The 26575-nt window shown below is 43.8% G+C and overlaps 1 protein-coding gene across 1 annotated transcript in view; it reads right to left on the bottom strand.

Annotated features, from left to right (window-relative positions):
- The window catches only part of LOC122943876, a 62138-nt gene that overhangs the window by 13036 nt on the left and 22527 nt on the right, over positions 1-26575 (bottom strand). Inside the window, exons 6-11 of the mRNA XM_044301963.1 lie at positions 25215-25265; positions 22347-22412; positions 20594-20641; positions 19950-19994; positions 19141-19188; positions 9905-9949 (exon numbers count right to left, since the gene is read on the bottom strand). Coding sequence (XP_044157898.1) covers positions 9905-9949; positions 19141-19188; positions 19950-19994; positions 20594-20641; positions 22347-22412; positions 25215-25265 — 303 coding nt within the window. The remainder of the gene's footprint in view (positions 1-9904; positions 9950-19140; positions 19189-19949; positions 19995-20593; positions 20642-22346; positions 22413-25214; positions 25266-26575) is intronic.

The following is a 26575-nucleotide window of genomic DNA, read 5'->3' as shown; positions in this document are numbered from 1 at the left end:
CCTCACAATTGTAGGGTTTTCAGGTGTCACATAGTATAAGGTACGAGGGCATGCAATTGTCTACCATAAAGATCTTTGCATGGGCATAGCAGTCAGGGAGAGCTCTAGGGGTTTTATAGGGCTTACCCATATGCTCCTTAGTTTGGGATCAAGTAAGTCGGATGTTTATTTATAAGTTCCAGCTTTCTGCAACACCATCCGTGACAAAACTTTCTTATATATTCATATCAGGCTTTCCTTAAAGGGGTTTTCCAGTTTGCATCCACATCCTTTAAAATAATCATTGATGAAGGTAGCTGTAATTTTGTGATGTATCATTTACCTCTGTTGCTCCTATCTTCCGTTCTGGGCTGTGGTCACATGACCATGCCCATGCAGCTCCTTATTAATTCCTGTGATGTCATGTCCATGGGCAGAGCAGTGATAGGGGTGTGTCTATGTGACCAGCTGGGTGGGAGGAGCTATAAACGAGCTGGGTGTTGTTAGGGGCAGTGCTGGAGCTGTGGCAGAGAGAGAAAAAGTGCATCATGGGTTTGGTTGGATACAGGAACAGGAAGTGCTATGTACAGGGTGAAAAATAATTAAAGAAGGATTGGTTTACATGGTGAAAACGGGTCAGGAGGATCCAAACAAAAAAAAAAAAAGCATGGGGAAGATGTACATGAGAATATCTGTTAAAAACCATAGTGATCCCAGTAAATCCCTTTAAACATTATAGGTAATGTAAAAGATTATTTTAAATTAAATAATTCTCCTGGTTCCTGTAACCATAAGGCTACATTCACACGACCGTAGTGTTTTGCAGTCCATCTGCAAAGCACGGATACCAGCCTGTGTGGGTTCCGCAATTTACAGACCGCACATGGCCGCCGCTATCATAGAAAATGCCTATTCCTGTCTGCAATTGGGGACAAGATTAGGACATGCTCTATATTTTTTGCGGGGCTGCAGAACGGGCCTACGGATGTGGACAGCACACGTTGCTGAAATTTTTATGCTTAAAATGAGTACAGTGCAATAATAAAAGAAGCCTTCAAAGATGTACATAGCCTTTAAGCTCTGCCTCAGGCATGGCTTAATAGGCAGTGAGAAGAATTCCCATAAACTGTATTAGTATAATATTGCAGTCTATGTTATAAGCAATGTCCAAATCCCCAAGGAGGAATTAAAATGTTAAAAAGTAAAAAAAAAATAGAAAGTTTAAAAAAAACATACAAATATATCAAAAATTTCAAATAATCCGCCTTTCCCAATTTTGCATATAAAAGTAAATAAACAAAAAGAATGATATTAATTGGCATCACTGCATCTGAAAATATCTGATATATCAAATTATAAAATAATTTATTCTGTCTGCTTCATGTGAGTGTCAGAATATGGCGATGCAAATACATTTTTTTTTCTCAAAGCATTATATTTTTTTAATGGTAAAACCATAATAAAGCAATATGAGTTTGGTATTGATGTAATCATATTGATCTGCACAATAAGGATATCGTAATTTTAGCACATACCATGAAAACAAACTCCAAAAATGTAGTGCAATTGTTTTTTCAGTTTAACCTCACAAAGAATTTATCACCGTGATATTGTAATGCATGATGCACTTTCTCTGCCACAACTCCGGCACCGCCCCTAACACCACCCAGCTACTCTTTAGCTCCTCCCACCCAGTCACATGGAAGCTCCCCCATCACTGCCCCTTTTGCTGCTTTGAGACGCCCATGGACATAAGATCATAGGAAATAAGAAAGAGCTGCATGGACATAGTCAGCCCAGAACAGGAGGTAGGAGCAATAAAGATAATAAAAATACATGACAAAATTACAGCTAACTTTAAAAAAAAAAGATTATTTTAAAGAATGTCGATGCAAACTGGAAAACCCCTTTAAGGGGTTAAATGAATTTGAGAACTTAATATTTGAATTGTTACACAGTCCAATTAAAAATGGTTATTGTACTTTCCCAGATAAGGGAGTGGTACTGTATGACCTTCTCATCACACAAGAGATCACTTAAAACTTGAAACAAACCCCAACTCCACCAAGACATCATTATAGCAAGTGAGATCAGGAAGTACGTTACTATTATGCTCATCGTTTCTTTCCTCCATTATTGTTGCCTCTGATCATTCTGCATTTAACCCCTTCCCGACCTCCACTATATTATTAAAGATGCGTACATTTTTGGAACAGAGCGAGCACCATAGCCACAGGGTGTCTGCTGTTTCACACAACAGACACCAGGGGCCGATGTCTCCGATCGGCAATAAAGTCGATCGCAGTCGTTTTTTTTTTTTTAACTCGTTTTATTAAAGAGAAATAAGACAAGTATGGCACACAGAATATCACAGTGACCCTCACAGGGGTCATTCATAAATGCAGATACAATGCACATTAGAGGCTAAGGTAACAATCAGCTAGAGTCACCTAGGCACAACATGCACAATAGTTGCACAGACGATACTGTTATGGAACATAGTCTTACAGTTACATAACATATACAAGTGAACACTTAAGCATAATTAGTTCATACAAAACTATCCATCAAACCCAACCTCTTGCTTCGAAAGGTCTAGTAAGGGTCGCTGGCCACCGAGTACTGGCGCGTTTCATGCATGGTAAGTGAAGACGAGCACCAGTCACCCCAGACCCTGTCAAATTTTTGTGGGCATCCTCTATGCTTGTAGACTATGTTCTCCATAGAGACCACACTATTCACTAAGTAGAGCCACTGACCCTTTGTGGGGGGAGTATCACCCATCCAACGCAGGGCAATCGCCTTTCTGGGCATAAACAGTGTTCTTTCTAGGAAAATCCTGTGATAATGTGACCAAGACTCTTCATCCACTATACCTAGGATGCACATCTTGGGGCACAGCTGCAATGTCGGAGGCACCAGGGCCTTGAGAATCTCCAGTACCGATATCCAATACTGATGAATAGTTGGGCAATCCCAAATCATGTGCCAAAAGTCTGCACCCTCCGCACCACATCTATGACACCTAGAGTGATCCATCCTGCCCATCTTGTGGAGCCTAGTGGGAGTTAAGTAACTGTAGTGTGAATAAAGAGCTGAATCATCCTGTTATTAATAGAGGGGGACACTCTAGTTGGAGCTATTAAAGCCTCCTCCCACTCCTCAGAGGTCAAGGAGGGTATGAGCTTTTTCCACCTTTCCTCGACAGCCAACGGGGTTACCAGCATGCGACAATCGAGCAAGTGAGTGTAGAGGACTGACACAATTCTATGAACACAACCTAAATGGGAAGCTGGTCACACTTATATATAATGACGCCCAAAGTATATAAACACTAAATTGAATTATGGAAAGTCTTAAAAGATATGTCTTTAATGATATCAATTTAAAATGATAGGCTCAACAATTAATTGTGTAATATCACAAACCTCTCCTGGAGGACAAAAAATTCCCTGCCAACTACAGTGAACTGGTCGGGTTTGAAAAAATGTGGAGCCAGGAGGTGTGAACACTGGCCCACTCGGAGGAGTGAGTTTAGGAAAACAAAGGTGATAGAAATAAAGAGAGGGAGACAGATACTGGGTCTCAACCCCTACATATATCCCTGTGTTCTGTCATAGCCTGGCACTCCATCCGTCTGACCCTAGATGGCCCTCAGACCTATTGTTTGACTGCCCAGCTTCGTCGGAAGTAAAAGGACCAGTCACCTCTAGAAGGTCAGATGCAAGAAAAAGAAAAAAGAAAAACAAAGAAACACTGTCCCTACGCGTTTCACTGGCTTGCGCCAGATCATCAGGGGACTCAGATATAACCAGGACCACAGGTAGATAGTGGCAGGCAGTATGTGCCTATCTCAGCATTCCATGTATGGCTGAGGCAGCAAAGGACACAATCCTAAACAATGTGTGAGGATGTACTTAGCTTGCTGGGTCTTCTACTCGGGTCCAGGGTCCGCACCTATCCTGCGTGTCGCAGTGGGAGCGGGTCATTCGCGCTGGCGTCCTTTTTAAAGATGCGCGCGTCATCTAGGCTCTTCCCCCCCGTACCATGTGATCGGTCACGTGACGTGTGACGTATCGGGTCGCGTCACTCGTTGTCGTCACGTGATCGAGGGCGGTATCAGGCCGTCCATGCTAATGCGGCCGCGTCACTCAAAGGTGATTGGTCGCGCAGTAGGAGGGGGCTGAGTCTACGGGTTGGACTGGTGGCGATGCGGAGGTGAGCCACTCCCACTCCCCACCATAAACCCATATACCTGACTAGTCAGGTAAAGGTGCGTCGCTCCTTAATATCATGGGAGGCGCTACCCAGGGTATTTAAAGGCAAGTTAAAAATGTTGCGGTTTGAATGGCCATATATAGGTGGTGTAGAGATGAATGACCAAAAACATACAGTGTGGACAGGAACGTAAATAATTATATATATATATATGTATAAAACAGCTCTGCAGCTGTAGTCTATATCATTAAAGACATATCTTTTAAGACTTTCCATAATTCAATTTAGCGACTGACACTATTCCTCTAGGGCCTTGAGACCTCAGAATCCCAATGATGGGATACTTGGATATACATCTGCTTCCACCCCTAAACTGGGCTTGAAGTACATGACGCAGCTGAAGGTACCTATAAAAAAGGGTGCTCGGCACCAAGAATTTGTCTTGGATTAGAGAGAATGTGAGCAGCTGATTGCCCTCATATATATCCCCCAGCTCTTGAATCCTGTATCTTCTCCACTCCAATACCCCGTCTAGTCCCGACAGATGGGGAAACATACAGTTGTCCCAAATGGGGATGTCACTAGGAAGATCTTTTTACGTACTCAACTTGGAGGCCTGCCATGTCTGGTGGGCTAATTTATGAATTGGAAGAGTGCACTTTTGTAGGCGTCCCACACCTTCCAGTACGGGCCATAGTGTAGTAACCTGCAGATACTTATGCAAGTAATATTCCACATTGGGCCTCGGAGCCTGGGTAACCCAACTCTTCAAAAATCTCGGCTGGCTAGCAATAAAGTGGAGAAAAAAATCAGTTAGGGCAGCACCCCCTTGCAGCTTTGACCTCTGAAGAACCGGGAGCGAAAGCTTCCTTCTAGCCTCCCCCCAGACAAAGGCAGTGACCAAGGCATGGATGCGTTTAATGAAACCTTGGGGAATCGGGGTGCAGGTGTGAGACAGTAAATATAGACCTTTGGGTAAGAGAACCATTTTCACCAAATTTAGTCTGCCCATAGCTGACAATGGAAGGGACTCCCACGTTTTCATTTTATCTTGGAACAGTGTTTCCAGGGGCTTGATATTCAGGATATAGGAGAGCTGCGGTACTCTAGTGATCACTACCCCAAGGTATTTGGATCTATCAACTACAGGTAAGTTGTGGTGGTAATCCGACCAGTTGTGTTCCCATAGAGCATGATGGCAGACTTACCCCAGTTTATGTGTAATCCCGAATAACGCCCAAACAACGCAATGACCTCAATCGCCCTTGGAAGGGACACCTCCGGACTAGACATAAATAGTATCAGGTCATCCGCATACAATCCTATTCTCTCCTCCCTGCCTCCCTTTGACACCCCTGTGTATACTGGATCCTGTCTAATTCTTATTGCCAGGTGTTCTATCGCTATTGCGAACAAAGAGGTGAGAGCGGGCAACCCTGCCTGGTTCCCCTATGTAGAGAGATCTTTTCAGAGTGTGAGCCATTGAGCTGGATACTTGCAGAGGGATTATTATAGAGTATAGTGATCCATCTAATAAAATTGGGACCAAAGCCAAAGCTCCTCAGTACAGCTATTAAGAAGGGCCATTCTAGGGAATCAAAGGCTTTGGCTGTGTCTAATGAAGCTAAGACCCATCTTTCTTTCCCTGCAGCGCCCACTTGCGCAATCACCTGCGTTCTCCTGATGTTATCCGAGGTGGACCTTCCCGGCATAAAACCTGATTGGTCAGAGTGAATCACGGATGTTATCACCTTATTCAGTCTGTTAGCTAATATCCTAGTCAGGATTTTATAGTCCAAGTTCAGAAGCGAGATTGGACGATAAGATCCACAGTCCAGCGGGTCCTTGCCAGGTTTCAATATCAGAACAATGGAAGCATCGTACATTGAATCTGGCATTGATCTGCCGGAGTGCACAGCCCCATACAGCCTCAGTAACTGCGGAGCCAGACCCTCCTTATACCTAGAGTACACTTCTACCGGGATGCCGTCAGGTCCAGGGGCCTTCCCTGAGGGCAGGTCCATAATAGCTCTTTCCACTTCCTCCAAAGTGATATCCTCTTCCATGATACCCTTATCCAAATCACTTAGTCTGGGATAGGAAACCTCAGCAAGGTAAATCGTCAAATCCTGCTCAGTATAATTAGCCGCTGACCTATATAGGTCCGCATAGAAAGCATGGAGGCATTTTAATATATCTTGAATCGTTTCCACTATGCGTCCATCTGTCTCCCGTAAGCGAAGAACTGGTGGAGCCATAGTGTTAGCACGCGCTATATGAGCCAGTAATTTTCCTGCCTGATTGCCTGTCTCAAACGCCTGTTGCTTATGGAAGAAGAGTTTTCTTTTACTTTTTTCTTCTAAGTGCAGTGTGTATTGTCTACCTTTGGTCATCCACTCAACTCTATGCTCCTCCGTGGGGGACTCAGTGAATACCCTCTCAGCGACCTTAAAGCTTGCAAGTAGTTCCTCCTCTTTACGCTGCGCTTCTCTCTTGACATATGAAATTGAAGACTTGAGACAACCTCTAAGATACGCCTTCAAATGTCTCCCATAGTATTAAGGGATCAGTGGAAGCATCCTGGACCTCAAAAAACACCTTTAGCTGATCAGGGACTCTGTCTGTTGGGCCAAATAGAGTGAGCCAGAAAGGGTGAATATGCATTTTACTGCCTATTCCAGGAGATTTAGAGGATTCCAGCTCAGCTAGCACCGGGGCATGATCAGAGGGACCCTGCGGACCATGATGTATGTCTACCAGGTCTGTGTAGACTATGGGGTTGCCAACCAGGTAATCTCTTCTAGACAGAGCGCCTCTAGAGGGCGTGAAACAAGAATATTCTCTGGTATGTGGGTTCCTGGCCCTCCACATGTCTATCCACCCCATTTCCTGCGAAATCCTAGCAAGGAACGTAGCTTCACCACTCACCCCCAGTCTATCAGCCCTGCACCTAAATCTATCCAGATCCTCGCTCATGACCTGATTAAAGTCTCCCATACATAAAAATCGAGCATTAGGGTAATGAGTCACAAAGCCCACAACTGACTGCAGCAAGGAGATAGAAGCAGGGGGTGAATTATACAAATTGACAATTACATAGGGGACAAAATTGATATGAGCAAATATGAAAATTTATTGACCTCCTGGGTCAATCATGGAGTGATGAATCTCACATCTCAGGCTCCTATGAAACAGGAGTGCTACTCCCCTAGAGTGTGCGCTGCCGTAGGCGCTAAATAGGTGTTGGGCCCAGGGTTTTTTAAGCCTATTTCCCGTTTCCGGAGTGAGATGGGTTTCCTGAAGTCCCAGAATGTGAGGATTAAAAGACCGAATCTGAGAGAATACTGCAATCCTCTTCTTTGGGTCTCCCAATCCTCTGACATTCCATGACATGACTCTCAGGGGGGCCATAAGGATGCAGTTTCTGAATCTAGGACATATAACCCCTTAATCGATTCGTGCCTCGTCAGTACATGCATCTGAACACACCAATACAGCAATGTTCCTGCAAGAAGGTTATAGAAGTTTGGCCATACTTGATACGAGTATACATGAGCGTACATCAACATAACATATAACAATAACATGAAAGACCTGAGTGTGTCAGGTACCGGACCAGCTAACTGAGTGGTCCTAAACTCGGGGACCTGTATGGCGTAGATGGTTGGTAATACCACACAGGTAATGCCCCTTCCCTCGTTACAACGTGATCATGAAAACTGCCACCATTTGCTTAATGGAATGGAACTTGACACCATAGTGTCCCTCTATGTAGTTGTAGAGCCCCTATATATAAGACTTGCCAACTCTTAAGGCCAACAAAATATCATGGACTTCATAACATGGCATGAGATCAGTATAACTCGCAGAAAAGTCATGGAAAGTCTAAGAATGCCCCACTCAAAGGGGACATAAAGCAACAGATAATACTTGCTGTGCGAACAGGGGGCAAATCAGCGAGGAGGAGGACGCGCAGCCACTTTCGAGACCCAGTCCTCAGCCTCTCTGGGGTCGTTAAAGAAGATAGTCTTGTCGCCCTCTATTACTCTAAGGCAAGCTGGGTAGGCCATGGAGTACTGCAAATTTAGCTCCCGGAGACATCACTTAACTGCTACAAACGTGGCCCTTCTCTTCTGAAGATCAGCCGAGAAATCCGGAAAGAGGGAGATCCTCACGTTATCGTGCCTTATGTCTTGCTTGTGCCTGGCTTGACTAAGAAGAAGATCGCGATCCCTCCAGTTCAGGAGACGCGCCAAAAGTGGTCTTGGGGGGGCTCCTGATAGTGGTTGTCTAACAGGGACACGGTGTGCCCTCTCCACTGCATAGGCTGGAGTGAACGGTGCTTCAGGGAACTGCTCTTTGAACCAGGCCTCCAGGAACGCCGCCGGATCTCTGCCCTCAGCTTTCTCAGGTAGGCCCAAGATCCTAACGTTATTGCGACGCGATCTATTCTCCAAATCGTCGCATTTCTGTTGCCATTGACCCACCGATCTTTCCAGGTCATGCACTCTCCCTTCAATCGGTCTGGTCAAGTCCTCTAGGGCCGATACTCGGTCCTCAGTGGTCTTAACTCGATCTCGCAACTGTTGCATATGATGGCGGAGTAGGCTGACATCCACTCTCACCTCCTCCAACTTCCCGGTCAGCGAGGACTGACATGATGAAATCGCCACTAGCAGCTGATCATATGCAGCCTTAAAAGTAAATTCAGGCTCGGTGGATTCGTCTGCCTCTGCATGCTGAGCGGCCTGTCCCCGGGTAACCGCCGCGCGCGATGGCGATGCGGTCGCGGCGCCATTCTGGGCCTCAGACCTGGCAAATTCTTTTAGCCTCTCTGCTGCAGTCTGAGCTTTGCTAGGCCCCATCGTCGGTGTGCGGGGTCTTCTCCTGCGTTTACACACCGTCCACTCGGCAGTTTGTCAGGATGGAGCAAGATTATAGAGGGTAAGCGGAGCTGCTCTCAAACGCGTGCTCTCATGCCGGCAGTTTGCCACGCCCCCCCGATCACAGTCGTTTACCCCCTCAGGTGCCACAGTCAAATGTGGCCACAGCATCTGCATGGTTAAAATGCAGGATCCTACTGCTCCAGCATCGGTAACAGCTTCCCCTGGCTAAGATTGGTAAAGCTGTTACCCTGTAGTGATAGGCCAGAGCCTGCAGGTGGCAGCACTGCATTGAAATATACTGACTTGTGTATTTGGTAACTGATAAAAATTTATTAATAAATACAATTACAATGTAATGATTGCTTGCTGTGGTCACCTGTGGTCAGTTTTATCGCCTAGTGAACGCTGTAAAAAGAAAACCCATAAAACTATGGCTGAATTAAATTTTTTCCCAATTCCACTCCTTATTTGGAATTTTTTTCCAGCTTCCCACTACACCATGTGCAATATTAAATGGTGCCATTAGAAAATACAACTTTGTCCCACAAAAATCAAGCCCTCATACGGCTATGTGAATGAAAAAGTATAAAAGTTATGGCTCCGGGAAGAGGCAGGGAACAAAAAAGGAAAATCCCAGGGTCTTGAAAGGGTTAATATGCACAGCAGGTCCAATGCTCTTCTTACACCCTCACTACCTGCACTTTATATAGGAGGGGTGTATTACGGTGCAGTACCCTCCTCCCGCCTCTCTAGTAGGTACTGCGGAATATGTTGGTAATATGGTTTATAATAGCAAATACGTCTGAAAAACATTTTCTTACCATATTTTGGACAGTGATCAGCAAATCCAGAGGGTCTTTTTTTGCCTAGAATTAAAACATTGAAAAACAGGAATCAGCTGTAGTTAAATAAATTCACTTCACTCCGATCGACAGTCTCTGTTCATTCGTTTCCAGGCATTGGCATCAGTCCCTCTCTGACCTATAATAGCATTTATTGTGATGTGTTTGCAGTGTCTTAGGCTGCTTTCACACTAGCGTTCGGGTTTCCGTTCGTGAGCTCCGTTTGAAGGAGCTCACGAGCGGACCCGAACGCAGCCGTCCAGCCCTGATGCAGTCTGAATGGAGGCGGATCCGCTCAGACTGCATCAGTCTGGCGGCGTTCAGCCTCCGCTCCGCTCGCCTCCGCACGGACAGGCGGACAGCTGAACGCTGCTTGCAGCGTTCGGGTGTCCGCCTGGCCGTGCGGAGGCGTGCGGATCCGTCCAGACTTACAATGTAAGTCAATGGGGACGGATCCGTTTGAAGATGCCACAATGTGGCTCAATCTTCAAGCGGATCCGTCCCCCATTGACTTTACATTGAAAGTCTGGACGGATCCGTCCCAGGCTATTTTCACACTTAGCTTTTTTTAGCTAATATAATGCAGACGGATCCGTTCTGAACGGAGCCTCCGTCTGCATTATTATGGGCGGATCCGTTCAGAACGGATCCGCCCGAACGCTAGTGTGAAAGTAGCCTAAGCTTTACAGGTGGAGTTTAGGCGCGCAGGGGTTATGGCAAGGCTACGGGAAGTTTTTAAAATTTTTGTTTACATTTGTTATATTGTTTTCGCACTTATCAAAACGGACACGTTGCGGAATATGCACACTTTTTAGAGCAGATTGATGTGCAGAAAAACCACTTTGCTTTTTCCTGTGTGGAAATTGACCTGTCGTGCAGATTTAGAAATCTACAGCGTGGCAATTGTTTGAGCGATTTACGATCCGGACTTTCTCCTCTTCAACCTTTTCAATGGAAGGGTGAGATCTGCAGACAATCTGCATCAAATGTGCACCAAACACCGCAAGTAACACATGTAGTATTTGGTGCGGATCTGGTGCCACAGCAGTTGCTGAGAGAGCAGAGCCTCTAGGTGTAATGACAACGCCCCCGTTGCTCCTAGAGGCTCATTTGCATATGATAAAACATCACTTATCTCAGCAATGCGGGCACATATGAGCATGGGACCAACACAGATGCCTTCAGCTGCCGAGCGCACATGTAACAGGTCAGCCAATCTCATAGGTACAAATCTGCTTATGAACACCATATAAGTCTATATATTCTTTAACTTGCACCCCCCCCCCTTCACTGGATCAAGATTCAGACAATTTTGGGGACTTTTTAAATTGTCTCAGCTGATAAATCTGGCTAAAATCAGCTCAATGGGCTAAACAATCCCATTTTCCCATCCACTTTTCAAAACTGCAGTGAGTGGAGTAAACATGCAAAATGTCTCAATATTTGTGAGAAACTAAGTCCGAAAAGTGTGAAAGCCCTATTTTGGGATTTTTTAAAAGCAGAGTTCTGGAGTGCAGAGCTCGATAACTTCCCTCTGTGCTTTGCATTCATCAGCTTGTTAGAAATACTGAAGGGGTTTACATTATTCAATAAAAGGTCATTTCAGTCTCTGTTTAATGACTAAGCCTCGGTGATTGCTTTTATAATAAATCAATACAATAACTATTTAACCCCTTAAGGACCAGGATCATTTTCACCTTAAGGACCAGGCCATTTTTTGAAAATCTGACCAGTGTCACTTTATGTGGTGATAACTTTAAAACACTTTGACTTATCCAGGCCATTCTGAGACTGTTTTTTCGTCACATATTGTACTTCATGACACTGGTAAAATGGAGTAAAAAAATTTCATTTTTATTTATAAAAAATACAAAATTTACCAATAATTTAGAAAAATTAGCAAATTTTTAAGTTTCAATTTCTCCACTTTTATAATACATAGTAATATCTCCAAAAATAGTTATTACTTTACATTCCCCATATGTCTACTTCATGTTTGGATCATTTTGGGAATTATATTTTATTTTTTGGGGATGTTACAAGGCTTAGAAGTTTAGAAGCAAATCTTGACATTTTTTAGAAATGTTCAAAAACCCACTTTTTAAGGACTAGTTCAGGTCTGAAGTCACTTTGTGAGGCTTACATAATAGAAACCACACAAAAATTACCCCTTTATAGAAACTACACCTCTCAAGGTATTTAAAACTGATTTTACAAACTTTGTTAACCCTTTAGGTGTTCCACAAGAATTAATGGAAAATAGAGATAAAATTTCAGAATTTCACTTTTTGGGCAGATTTTCCATTTTAATATTTTTTTTCCAGTTACAAAGCAAGGGTTAACAGCTAAACAAAACTCAATATTTATGGCCGTGATTCTGTAGTTTACAGAAACACCCCATATGTGGTCGTAAACTGCTGTACGGGCACACGGCAGGGCGCAGAAGGAAAGGAATGCCATACGGTTTTTGGAAGGCAGATTTTGCTGGACTGGTTTTTTGACACCATGTCCCATTGAAAGCTCCCCTGATCCACCCCTAGAGTAGAAACTCCATAAAAGTGACCCAATTTTAGAAACTATGGGATAGGGTGGAAGTTTTGTTGGTACTAGTTTAGGGTACATATGATTTTTGGTTGCTCTTTATTACACTTTTTGTGAGGCAAGGTAACAAGAAATAGCTGTTTTGGCATTGTTTTTTTGTTGTTGTTATTTACAACATTCATCTGACAGGTTAGATCATGTGGTATTTTTATAGAGTAGGTTGTCACAGACACGGCGATACCTAATATGTATACTTTTTTTTTATTTATGTAAGTTTTACACAATGATTTCAGTTTTGAAACAAAAAAAAATCATGTTTTAGTGTTTCCATAGTCTGAAAGCTATAGTTTTTTTTCGTTTTTTGGGCGATTATCTTGGGTAGGGTATGATTTTTGCGGGATGAGATGACGGTTTGATTTGCACTATTTTGGGGTGTGTATGACTTTTTGATCGCTTGCTATTACACTTTTTGTGATGTAAGATGACAAAAATTGCTTTTTTTACATGGTTTTTATTTAAATTTTTTACGGTGTTCATCTGAGGGGTTAGGTCAGGTGATATGTTTATAGAGCCGGTCGATATGGACATGGCGATACCTAATATGTATCCTCCCCTCCCCCCCATTTTTTTTACCAATTTTTTTTAACTTTATTTGGGGAAAATTACGTTTTTGTTTATTTTAACTTTAAACTTTTCATTTTTTGGGGGGGAAACTTAAGGGGGGGGACTTTATTTTTTCAACGTTTTTTTCACTTCATTTTTTGTTCCACTTTGGTACTTTTGGGGGTCTAATCTCTTTACAATGCAATCCAATACTTCTGTATTGGAATGCATTGGCTGTATGAGTAATACAGTGTGTATTACTCATATAGCTTCTGGCCTGTGAGATCCAGGGGGGTGGATCTCACAGCTCGTCACGGGAAGGCAGCGCAATGCCTTCCTCATGGGGGACCCGATGGCACGGCCTCCGCCGCAAACCGCAGGTAAAAGCCGCAAACTGCAGGACCCCCCCCCCCCCCCCCCGCGCATTTAGCCAAGGTGCCTGGGAATAAAAAAATAAAAATGTGCGAAATAAACAATTTTTTTGTCACCTTACATCACAAAAAGTACAACAGCAAGCGATCAAAAAGGCGTCTGCCCACCAAAATAGTACCAATCTCACCGTCACCTCATCCCGCAAAAAATTAGCCCCTACCTGAGACAATCGCCCAAAAAATAAGAAAAACTATGGCTCAGAATATGGAGACACTAAAACATAATGTTTTTTGTTTTAAAAAAGCTGTTATTGTGTAAAACTTACATAAAAAAGTATACATATTAGGCAGGGGCGTAGCGTGGGGGGGGCCAGGGGGGCCGTTGCCCCGGGCGCCACTCTGCAGGGGGGCGCCGTGTGCTGGGCTGGCACAAGTTAAATCGCCGACACTGTGTTTTTTTTTCTTCACACAGCGTCCGGCTGCAGAGCAGAGTGAGGAGGCGAGAGGGGGCGGGGCATGCACGGCAGTTCCCGATAGGCTCCGCCCACCTCCCAGGCGGGAAAGACAGTGCAGACTGCAGAGCCAGGAGCCGGAGGCAGCAAGAAGAAGCAGAAGATCATGGCTGGATTGGCTGCAGCTGAATCAGTAGGAGACTGTAGTCCAGCCATGAGCCTGGAGACAGTGATTACACTTGAATTACTTAGTGGGGGGCACTGTCTGTGGGGGCAGTATTACTTTGTTGGGGCCCTGGGGGGCAAATTACGTAATGCACACTGCCCATTACGTAATTTGCCCCCCAGTGCCCCCACTAAGTAATACTAACTGCCCCCACAGACAGTGCACAACTCACTGCACACTGCCCATTATGTAATTTGCCCCCCAGTGCCCCCACTAAGTAATACTAACTGCCCCCACAGACAGTGCACAACTCACTGCACACTGCCCATTATGTAATTTGCCCCCCAGTGCCCCCACTAAGTAATACTAACTGCCCCCACAGACAGTGCACAACTCACTGCACACTGCCCATTATGTAATTTGCCCCCCAGTGCCCCCACACACAGTGCACAACTGCACACTGCCCATTACGTAATTTGCCCCCCAGTGCCCCCACAGACAGTGCACAACTCACTGCACACTGCCCATTACGTAATTTGCCCCCCAGTGCCCCCACAGACAGTGCACAACTCACTGCACACTGCCCATTACGTAATTTGCCCCCAGTGCCCCCACTAAGTAATACTGCCCCACAGACCGTGCACAGTTGTGGCAGTGTTACTTAGTGGGCCACTGGGGGGCAAATGACATAATGGAGGGCATTGTGCACTGTCTGTGGGGGCAGTTAGTATTACTTAGTGGGGGCACTGGGGGGAAAATTACATAATGGGCAGTGTGCAGTGAGTTGTGCACTGTCTGTGGGGGCAGTATTACTTTGTTGGTGCACTGGGGGGCACATTACGTAATGGGCAGTGCCCATTATGTAATTTACCCCCCAATGCCCGCACTAAGTAATACTAACTGCCCCCACAGACAGTGCACAACTAACTGCACACTGCCCATTATGTAATTTTCCCCCCAGTGCCCCCACTAAGTAATACTAACTGCCCCCACAGACAGTGCACAATGCCCTCCATTATGTTATTTGCCCCCCAGTGGCCCACTAAGTAATACTAAGTGACTGAACAAACGCATGCCCTCGCACAATCCACCATGATCTGGCCGGCCGGAAAGTACAGGAACAGCCGAACAGGAGGAGTTAGATCGATGACAGCCAGGTAGGGGGCATGGCGCGGGCGGTGGCTAGGAATCAGGAGAAGATGTTAGAACTTAGATGGATGGATCACAAGTAGGGAGCGTGGCACGGGCGCCGGCTAGTCGGGATTCGGACTCCAGAGCGCCGGCGCCCCCAGGCAGAGTGCGCTCTACGCGGTGGCCTACTCTGCTTATGGGTGGCGCCGGCCCTGGATTCAAGCGACCCTGAGACAGAGTGAGTGACAGTCAGTGTCACTGTCCCAGAGTCCCAAAGTCCCACCCTGAGTGTGTAATTTGGTCAGTAGTTTACTGTGTTGGCATGGGCTGAGGGCAGGCAGGCTTTAGGGGTAATATATGATAATATGAGTTAAGTGCCACTGTGCCAGTCAGTGTCATGAGAGCCAGGCCAAGGCTGCCAAGCAGATGGCACCATGGCACTGCAGTCAGAGTGCTGGTGAAGGATGACCAGGGACACTGAGACAGTACTGCCTCTCTGGGATGCCATCTGCCCATCTCTGCTGTCCATATACCAGGCCTACCCTGGTATATAGACAGCAGAGATGGGCAGATGGCATCCTCTGGGCAGTACTGTCTCTCTGGTCATCCTTCACCAGCACCCTGACTGCCACGGTTCTGCTTGGCCTGGCTCTCATGGCACTTCACTGCCTCGTGCTTGGCTATCAGCGCTGAGTGACTCAGTGCCGATAGCCGAGCACCAGGCAGTGAAGTGCCATGAGAGCCAGGCCAAGCAGGTGGCAGTCAGGGTGCTGGTGAAGGAAGACCAGAGAGACAGTACTGCCCAGAGGATGCCATCTGCCCATCTCTGCTGTCCATATACCAGGTCTACCAGCATTAGCCCTTGATATACCAGCTGCCTGCCTGGTTACCCCACCTAACACTCAGGGAGACAAGTGACTCAGACTGTTAGTGGGGTGACCAGGCGGTATATGAAGGGGTAATACTGGTAGGCCTGGTATATGGACAGGAGAGATGGGCAGATGGCATCCTCTGGGGGTTGTATCTTACATGGGACTGTATGCTGGAGGAGCTGAAGGGAGAGTGATGTATTTTACATAGGACTGTTTGCAAGAAGGACTATAGGCAGGGGGAGTGTTGTATCTTACACAGGACTGAGGGGCTGAAGGGGGCCATAATTATTACTATAATACTACAGAGGTGGTCATTATAATAATAATACAGAGGGGGCCATTATATATTATAATTATACAGAGAGCATTATACTTATGGGCACTACAGGGGAAGGGGGACGTCTGTTATCTGAGGATGATAGTAAAGTGAGGCATCTAAAACATTTTCTGCGAAACTTTGCAGAGACGAGACGAGGCTGAAAGAAGGTATCATGATGGTCCTATCTCCGAATGAGGACGTTGAGGAAAGTCTACATCACAGGAGATGTCACTGGATGTAACAGGTATGGTGCTGTATTCTCCTGTATATTTCATAGCAATGTATGTTATGTCCATCCAATTATCTGTTTCACGGTAGGGTAGGGGGGAGGGGGTATATAGAATTTGTCCCACACTGCCTCAGCCTGGCCCCAGACTTGAGGTCACACTGTGTGTGTTCTGAATTCTGGGGCCTCACACCCATCTACTACATTATCTGTACACAGAGAGTTATCACTGTGTTATCTGTGGTGTTACATAGGACTGCAGGTGACATCTACTACATTATTTGTAAAAAAAAAGGGGGCGTGGTCACAGGTGGGGGGGGGGGGCGCAATACTTGGCTTGCCCCGGGTGCTGGCTACCCACGCTACGCCACTGATATTAGGTATTGCTGCGTCCGTATCAACCTGCTCTATAAAAATATCACATGACCTAACCCCTCAAATGATATTATTGTGTAAAACGTACATAAATAAAAAAAGTATACATATTAGATATCGCCGTGTCCGTATCGACCGGCTCTATAAAAATATCACATGACCTAACCCCTCTGATGAACACCGTAAAAAATGAAAAATAAAAACTGTGCTAAATAAACCATTTTTTGTCACCTTATATCACAAAAAGTGTAATAGCAAGCGATCAAAAAGTCACACGCACCCCAAAATAGTGCCAATAAAACCGTCATTTCATCCCGCAAAAATCTTACCCTACCCAAGGTAATCGCCTAAAAACTGAAAAAATTATGGCTCTCAGACTATGGAAACACTAAAACATGTTTGTTTTTTTCAAAAATGATATTATTGTGTAAAACGTACAAAAATAAAATAAAAACTGTGTGAAATAAACAATTTTTTGTCACCTTACATCACAAAAAGTACAACAGCAAGCAATGAAAAAGGCGTCTGCCCACCAAAATAGTGCCAATCTCACTGTCACCTCATCCCGCAAAAAATTAGCCCCTACCTGAGACAATCGCCCAAAAAATAAAAAAACTATGGCTCAGAATATGGAGACACTAAAACATAATGTTTTTTGTTTAAAAAAAGCTGTTATTGTGTAAGACTTACATTAAAAAAGTATACATATTAGGTATCGCTGCGTCCGTATCAACCTGCTATATAAAAATATCATATGACCTAACCCCTCAGATGAACACCGTAAAAAATAAAAACTGTGCTAAATAAACCATTTTTTGTCAACTTACATGACAAAAAGTGTAATAGCAAGCGATTAAAAAGTCATATGCACCCCAAAATAGTGCCCATCAAACCGTCATCCCATCCCGCAAAAAATGAGACCCTACCTAAGATAATTGCCAAAAAACTGAAAAAACTATGGCTCTCAGACTATGGAAACACTAAAACATGATTTTTTTTGTTTAAAAAAAGAAATCATTGTGTAAAACTTACATAAATAAAAAAAGTATACATATTAGGTATCGCCGCGTCTGTGACAACCTGGTCTATAAAAATACCACATGGTCTAACCTGTCAGATGGAAAAATAAAAACGGTGCCAAAACAGCTATTTCTTGTTACCTTGCCTCACAAAAAGTGTAATATAGAGCAACCAAAAATCATATGTTCCCTAAACTAGTACCAACAAAACTGCCACCCTATTCCGTAGTTTCTAAAATGGGGTCACTTTTATGGAGTTTCTACTCTAGGGTTGCATCAGGGGGGCTTCAAATGGGACATGGTGTCAAAAAAACTGTCCAGCAAAATCTGCCTTCCAAAAACCGTATGGCATTCCTTTCCTTCTGCGCCCTGCCGTGTGCCCGTACAGCAGTTTACGACCACATATGGGGTGTTTCTGTAAACTACAGAATCAGGGCCATAAATATTGAGTTTGGTTTGGCTGTTAACCCTTGCTTTGTAAGTGGAAAAAAATCATTAAAATGGAAAATCTGCCCAAAAAGTGAAATTTTGAAATTTTATCTCTATTTTCCATTATTCTTGTGGAACTCCTAAAGGGTTAACAAAGTTTGTAAAATCAATTTTGAATAATTGAGAGGTGAAGTTTCTAGAATGGGGTAATTTTTGGGTAGTTTCTATTATGTAAGCCTCGCAAAGTGACTTCAGACCTAAACTGGTCCCTAAAAATTGGGTTTTTGAAAATTTCAGAAAAATGTCAACGTCCCCAAAAAATAAAATATAATTCCCAAGATGATCCAAACATGAAGTAGACATATGGGGAATGTAAAATAATTGTTTTTGGAGGTACTACTATGTATTATAGAAGTAGAGAAATTGAAACTTGGAAATTAGCAATTCTTTTTTACAAATTTTTGGTAAATTTTGTATTTTTTTATAAATAAAAATTATTATTTTTTACTTCATTTTACAAGTGTCATGAAGTGCAATATGTGATGAAAAATCGGTCTCAGAATGGCCTGGATAAGTCAAAGCATTTTAAAGTTATCAGCACTTAAAGTGACACTGGTCAGATTTGCAAAAAATTGCCTGGTCCTTAAGGTGAAATAAGGCTGTGTGCTAAAGTGTTTAAACAATTCAGTGGTTTCATTGCAGATTTTTTACCATGCAGGCGAGGTTTTGCAAGGGGCCAATCTTTAACTTAAGATCGCTCTAAAGAAAACATACAGACACAGTGTTAGCCTAAGATCTACTTTTAGAAATACAAGTCATATAAATACACAGACATTTTTCCTTAAAGCGCTCATAGGGGGGGTGATCATTAAACTTTGCACATTCTTAGACGGAAAATCTGCGCCGTTCTAAAAGTTTATCTGATATCTGTACTGGAAGCCATATTTGTTGTCACTATGATATGGACAGTTAGGGTAATACCACACGACGTGGTTGGCGGCCAAACAGGCCACACCTGGTTCTAATAAGAGCAGCCTGTTTAAGCCGGTCTGCATTGTTAATGGCCATGTGGTATTATAGGGGTCGCACGGCCCATTAAGAATTAACCAGTGCGGTCTCTTTCGTATAATTAAGGCCTGTTTGGCCACGTGATTCTTGATCACAGCACTGCCGTGTCCCAATAAGCCGCTTGGTCGTACCCTTAAGCTACATGCACTCGACCATTGTATGTTTTGCGGTCCGCAAATTGCGGATCCGCAAAACACGGATGACGTCCGTGTGTGTTCCGCAATTTGCGGAACGGCACGGACAGCCATTAATATAACTGCCTATTCTTGTCAGCAAAACGGACAAGAATAGGACAGGTTATATTTTTTGGGGGAACATGGAATGGAGCAACGGATGCGGACAGCACACAGAGTGTTGTCCGCATCTTTTGTAGCCCCATTGAAATAAATGGGTCCACACCCGTTCCATGTGAATGAACCCTAACAACGAGTATGTCTATGGAGGACACTTACATTGGAGAGCTTTTTCACACACTCGGAGGTGAGGTCCCCAGTTAACTGTCAGATAACAAAATATTACACTATTATTATAATGTTATATAACAAGCAGACAATGACGCAAAAAAGACTCTCCGTTCTTCCAGATCACTTTCCAGCACTGCCTATGTGGATTTATCAATTATGCTAATTTATCAGACACAAGTGGACAACAAGGGACGATGATACATTTTATTTACAAATATTACTCTGCAGGGATACATTTCAGCACTGGAATATAGCTCCAACCATAATAGTTCTGTACAAATGTTTATTTCTGCTCTACTGAAATGACTCCCTTAGGCCTCATGCACACAAACTTATTTTTTATCCTTGTCCAGTCTGCATTTTTTGCAGATTACACACGGACCCATTCATTTATATAGGTCCGCATCTGTGTGTCTGTTCCATAAATTATAGAACATGTCCTATTCCTGTCCGTATTTCTAGTGATGAGAATGAGAAAAATGTGGACTGCACACAGAAGGTCTGGTTTGCGGACCGCAATACGGACACGGTCATGTACATGAGGCCTTAGTGAAAGGATCAGTTTTAGGGCTTTTGTTCAAAAGTGCTGAAAATAAATAGATTTGGGGGAAGGGGCGGGTAACCGTTCTTACCATATCACACGTCAAGTCTAAAGCTGGATAAATAATGCCTGTGCTGTACTGAAAAATAAACAGAGGAAAACATAATAATTAAAAAATGCAGGTATTGTTAGCATTAAAAAAATAAATAGGGTAAAAGATCCAGTTTCTTTGCGCCACAGTATGACTGCAAAGAAGAGAGGAGCTTGTGCAGTAAAACAGGTTACAAGTCCTCTTTGATTATTTGTGACATGACAAATGTGTTTCTTGCTATTTGATTTTCACCCGTAAGGTCTTCCCCACTTGCTCCTGTTTCCTGTGTACGCCGTTACCTGTGTATACTCCTATTCCTGTGTATGTTCCTGTTTCATGTGTACATTCCTGTTTCTGTTTACGCCATTATTTCCTGTGTACTCTCCTATTTTATGTGTACTTTCCTGTTTCCTGTGTATACTTCTATTTACCATTTTGCTCCTGTTTCCTGCCTAAAACACTATTTCCTATGTACCCTCCTGCTTGATGTTTTTTCTCTTGTTTCCTGTCTATGCCATTATTTCATGTATACTTTCCTGTTTCCTCTGTATACTTCTGTTTCCTGTGTATGCCTCTGTGTCCTGCGTACGTTCCCGTTTCCTGTGTACGCTCCTGTTTCCTGTGTGTGCTCCTGTTTCCTGTGTGTGCCCCTGTTTCCTGTGTACACCCCTGTTTCCTGTTTGTGCTCCTGTTTCCTGTGTACGTCCCTGTTTTCTGTGTAGGCCCCTGTTTCCTATGTATGTTCCTGTTTCCTGTTTATACCCCTGTTTCCTGCGTACACCCCTGTTTCCTGTGTACACCCCTGTTTCCTGTGTACACCCCTGTTTCCTGTGTACACTCCTGTTTCCTGTGTATGCCCGTTTCCTGTGTACGCTCCTGTTTCCTGTGTACACCCCTGTTTCCTGTGTATGCCCCTGTTTCCTGTGTGCTCCTGTTTCCTGTGTGTGCTCTTGCTTTCTGTGTACACCCCTGTTTCCTGTGTACGCTCCTGTTTCCTGTGTGTGCTCTTGCTTTCTGTGTACACCCCTGTTTCCTATGTACACCCCTGTTTCCTGTGTACGCTCCTGTTTTCTGTGTATGCCCCTGTTTCCTGTGTATGCCCCTGTTTCCTGTGTACGTCCTGTTTCCTGTGTATACCCCTGTTTCCTGTGTATACCCCTGTTTCCTGTGTATACCCCTGTTTCCTGTGTACGCTCCTGTTTCCTGTGTACACTCCTGTTTCCTGTGTGCTCCTGTTTCCTGTGTGTGCTCTTGCTTTCTGTGTACACCCCTGTTTCCTGTATATGCCCCTGTTTCCTGTATACGTCCCTGTTTCCTGTGTACGTCCCTGTTTCCTGTGTACGTCCCTGTTTTTTCTGTGTATGCCCCTGTTTCCTATGTATGCCCCTGTTTCCTGTGTGTGCCCCTGTTTCCTATGTATGTTCCTGTTTCCTGTGTACGCCCCTGTTTCCTGTGTGTTCTCCTGTTTCCTGTGTATGCCCCGGTTTCCTATGTACACTACTGTTTCCTGTGTACGTCCCAGTTTTTTCTGTGTATGCCCCTGTTTCCTGTGTGTGCTCCTGTTTCCTATGTATGTTCCTGTTTCCTGTGTACGCCCCTGTTTCCTGTGTGTGCTCCTGTTTCCTATGTACACTACTGTTTCCTGTGTACGCCCCTGTTTCCTGTGTGTGCTCCTGTTTCCTGTTTATCTTCTAAATTGTCTCTGACTTCAAACTAAACAGTCAAATATAAAACAATCATAACAAAAACTTACAAAAGTTTCCACAATTGTTGCAACTGGAAATCCGACAACACCGGCAACTGCAGCTCCAAGATGTCCCTAAAATAAATATAAGACTGAAATTCACAACATTATTTTTAACACCTTGAGGACTGGGCCAATTGTAGCCCTGAGCACATGAATATGTTTTTATTTTGCCAATTCACATTCAAGTTTCATAACATTTTTTTGAACTTTTTTCAACATAGCTGTTCAAAATGTCTGTGAAGGTTCTCATTTATCCAGGTCATGGTATATCTGTAAAGAATAAATCAAGGCAACTGGACGTGCTGTTGATTTCTTCAAAACGTTTCACTCGTTCTTCCAACAAGCTTTCTCAATTCTGAAATGCCTTGATTTATTCTTTACAGATATAGCTTGTTCAAAGCGACACGTTTCTCAGAAAAATCATGCACCAAAAAGAATTCAGGCAACTTGTCTGCAACGTGCTGTCTCGTGGCTACTTTAGAGCTGCAATCTGGCTGTACAGAACATGGCCAGGTCACCGGGGCGTCCTATGTCACACACAACTTACATCGGGGTCCCTGATGGAAAAGTCACATGCAGCTTGTGACCAAAATTCCAGCAGTGTTGGATTATCTGCAATTGTCACATCTGTCACAGAATGTCGTACTGCGACTCCATTGCCAATCATTGCAATGTCGTACGACTTCCCTGTGGCCCTAACCATAGGCTTTGTTTCTTATAAGAGCAGTGGCTCTTTATGTAGCTACATATACATTGTACCATTACCATTCACTTTATATTAGTTTTTATTTTAGCAAAAATGCAGTCAACCTTATTTAATGTTTTTTCAACATACACCAACATACAACTCCATGCAGGTGTTGTCGCTGGTCAGATTTGAGCTCAGGACCCCAGCGCTGCAAGGCACCAGTGCTAACCACTGAGCCACTGTGCTGCCCTAGTAAGCAAGTTGGAAGCTTATGGTATAATTTGCTATGGGTATGATGATACCAAGTGTCTGTTATTTCATGTCTTGGGACTTGTTTTAAATAGTGTTTGTGAGAGGTGTTTTACTGTTGTTTTTAACTCATGTTTTCATATTAGACATATTTTAAAGAATATCTGGTGATAATTTTTAATCGTTATAACATGTTAATATCTATATTTTTTTTATAATCCTAAAATATTGGCCACTAAGCCTAAAATAGGCACCACTTCTTGGTCTGTACAGAACACTTTACTTCAGTTATCTGCTTATCATTACTGTCAGGTGTACAATGACAGATATCACCTATGTGTATAAATAATACAGGATCCACCATTCACAATAGGTGATATCACAGCTTATCTACTCCATCCTGACCTCTGCAGAGAGACTTATGGAGACTTATTGGCTCTGGCTCTGACTTATTAGCTCTTATTGCTCTGTGGGATAATAATATGCAAAGAGGTGTTTCCCAAGGAAAGAGGACAGCCTTGCCAGTGTCACATTGGGGAAGTTGCTCCCTATCAGAGTCAAAATCCAACTTTTTTAACAAGCCCTGGGACATAACAAGGGAAAATAGCCAAGCCAGAGATACAGCCATAGACAGCTGTTTCAGGGTGCTGGCCAATGCATCCAAAGCACCAGACCCAGCCACCCAGAATCCTACTCTGTACTGATGAGGGGCAAGTGCTCCGAAACATCTGTCTATGAATTGTGGTGGCAAATTCCCTTTAAGAAAATGGGCAGCATAGCGGCTCAGTGGTTAGCACTGGTGCATTGCAGCTCTGGGGTCCTGGATTTGAATCTGAGTAAGGACAACATCTGCATGGAGTTAGTATGTTCTCCCTGTGATTGCGTGGGTTTCCTCCCATACCCTAGGCCAGTGATGGCGAACCTTTTAGAGACAGAGTGCCCAAACTGCAACCCAAAACCCACTTATTTATCGCAAAGTGCCAACACAGCAATTTACCCTGAATACTAGTCCAACATAGTATATCTTCCATGTACTTTATCTTGTAGCTATAACAGCCTGTCTACATTCAGTGCTCTGCCTGTGCCGTTCATAGTGCGCCCTGCGCTGATGAATGGCAGGAATCGTCTAAGGCATATTGGTACACCATAGACTTTTTCCCTGATGCGGGTGCCCACGGATAGGGCTCTGAATGCCGCCTGTGGTACCCATGCCAAAGGTTCGCCACCACTGCCCTAGGCATACTGATAGGGAATGTAGCTTGTAAGCTCCACTGGGGACAGTGAGTGATGATGTCTGTAAAGCTCTGCGGAATATGTCAGCGCTATATAAGTGAAAAAAAAAAAAAGTTAAATCTATAGCAGAATTCCCTATTTTCATGTTGTAAACCAGGGATGTTCAACCTGTGGCTCTCCAGCTGCTGCAAAACTACAACTCCCAGCATGCCCTAATAGCTACAGGCCAGGCATGGCCAACCTGCGGCTCTCCAGCTGTTGTAAAACTACAACTCCCACCATGCCGTGCTGTAGGCAGTCTGGGCATGCTGCGAGCTGCAGTTTTTCAACAGTTGGAGACCCTCAGGTTGGCCATCCCTGCTATAGGCTGTCCAGGCATGCTGGGAGTTGTAGTTTAGCAACAGTTGGCGAGCCACAGGTTGGGTATCCCTGTCCTAAACTAATTAGGCCTACTTCGAGGACAAACAAATAATAGATATTTTACAAGTATCCCTTGACAGGACTTTTTTTTCCGTCTTACATTACAGAACAAGACGGAACCGTTATTTGTGCCCATATTAGGACGGATCAGAATGGAATGCCTCTAAAGGCTTCTGTTTTGCATTCCGTCCTTAAATTCTGTTATATTCCATTATAACCCTGTTATAACGGAACGGTATACCGGAATATACAACTCATGTGTGAACCCACCCTTAGTCACTTACTAGCATCTCTTTGACACCAAGTGTCTTGCCAACAAAGCAGCCAGTACATCCCTGCCAAGGGAAAGAAATACGTCATTCATCGTTACAAAGTAACATATACAGTTGAAACCAGAAGTTTGCATACACTATATAAAAAGACACATATTCATGTTTTTCTCAATATCTGACATGAAATAAGAATAAACCTTTCCTGTTTTTGGTGAATTAGGATTACCATAATTATTATTATTTGCCAAATGCCAGAATAATGAGAGAGAGAATATTTTAAGGCATTTTTATTACTTTCTGCAATGTCAAAAGTTTACATACACAATTCTGGACTGCCCATATGATGATGTCATGTGTTTGGAAGCTTCTGTTAGGTTAAGTTAATTAGAGACACACCTGTGGATGTATTTAAATGCACACCTGAAACACACTGCTTCTTTGTGTAACATCATGGGAAAGTCTAAAGAAATCAGCCAAGCTATCAGGAAGAGAATTGTGGACTTGCACAAGTCTGGCTCAACCTTGGGTGCAATTTCAAGATTCCTGAAGGTGCCTCGTTCATCTGTACAAACTATTTTACGCAAGTACAAACAAGATGGGAATATCCAGCCATAATACCGCTCAGGAAGGAGATGCCCCAGAGATGAATGTTCTTTGGTCTGACATGTGCATATTAACCCAAGAACAAAAGCAAAAGACTTGGCGGAAGCTGGTAAGATTGTGTCAATATCCACAGTGAAACGAGTACTGTATCAACATGGGCTGAAAGGCCACTCTGCCAGGAATAAGCCATTACTCCAAAAGAAACATATAAAAGCCAGATTAATGTATGCTAATGCAGACAGGAACAAAGACCTACATTTTTGGAGACATGTCCTGTGGTCTGACGAAACTAAAGTTGAACTTTTTGGCCATAATGACCATCGTTACGTTTGGAGGAAAAAGGGAGAAACAAAATATTCACAAAATAACTGACATCATGAGGAAAGAAGATTATGTGGAAATACTGAAGCAACATCTCAAGACATCAGACAGGAAGTTAAAGCTTGGACGGAAATGGGTCTTCCAAATGGACAATACCCGAAGCGTACTGCCAAACTGGTTACAAAGTGTCTTAAGGATAACAAAGTCAATGTTTTGGAGTGGCCATCACAAAGCCCTGATCTCAATCCTATTAAAAATGTATGGGCAAAGCTGAAAAGGCAGGAGCGAGCAAGGCGACCAACAAACATGGCTCAGTTACTCCAATTTTGTTAGGAGGAATGGGCCCAAATTCCGACCAACTATTGTGGGAAGCTTGTGGAAGGATGTCCAAAACGTTTGACCCAAGACATACAGTTTAAGGGCAATAGTACGAAATATTAATGAAATGT

The sequence above is a fragment of the Bufo gargarizans genome, chromosome 7, assembly GCF_014858855.1.
Source record: "Bufo gargarizans isolate SCDJY-AF-19 chromosome 7, ASM1485885v1, whole genome shotgun sequence".
Classification (NCBI taxonomy): Eukaryota; Metazoa; Chordata; class Amphibia; order Anura; family Bufonidae; genus Bufo; species Bufo gargarizans.
This window is presented reverse-complemented; position numbering and strand designations above follow the sequence as displayed.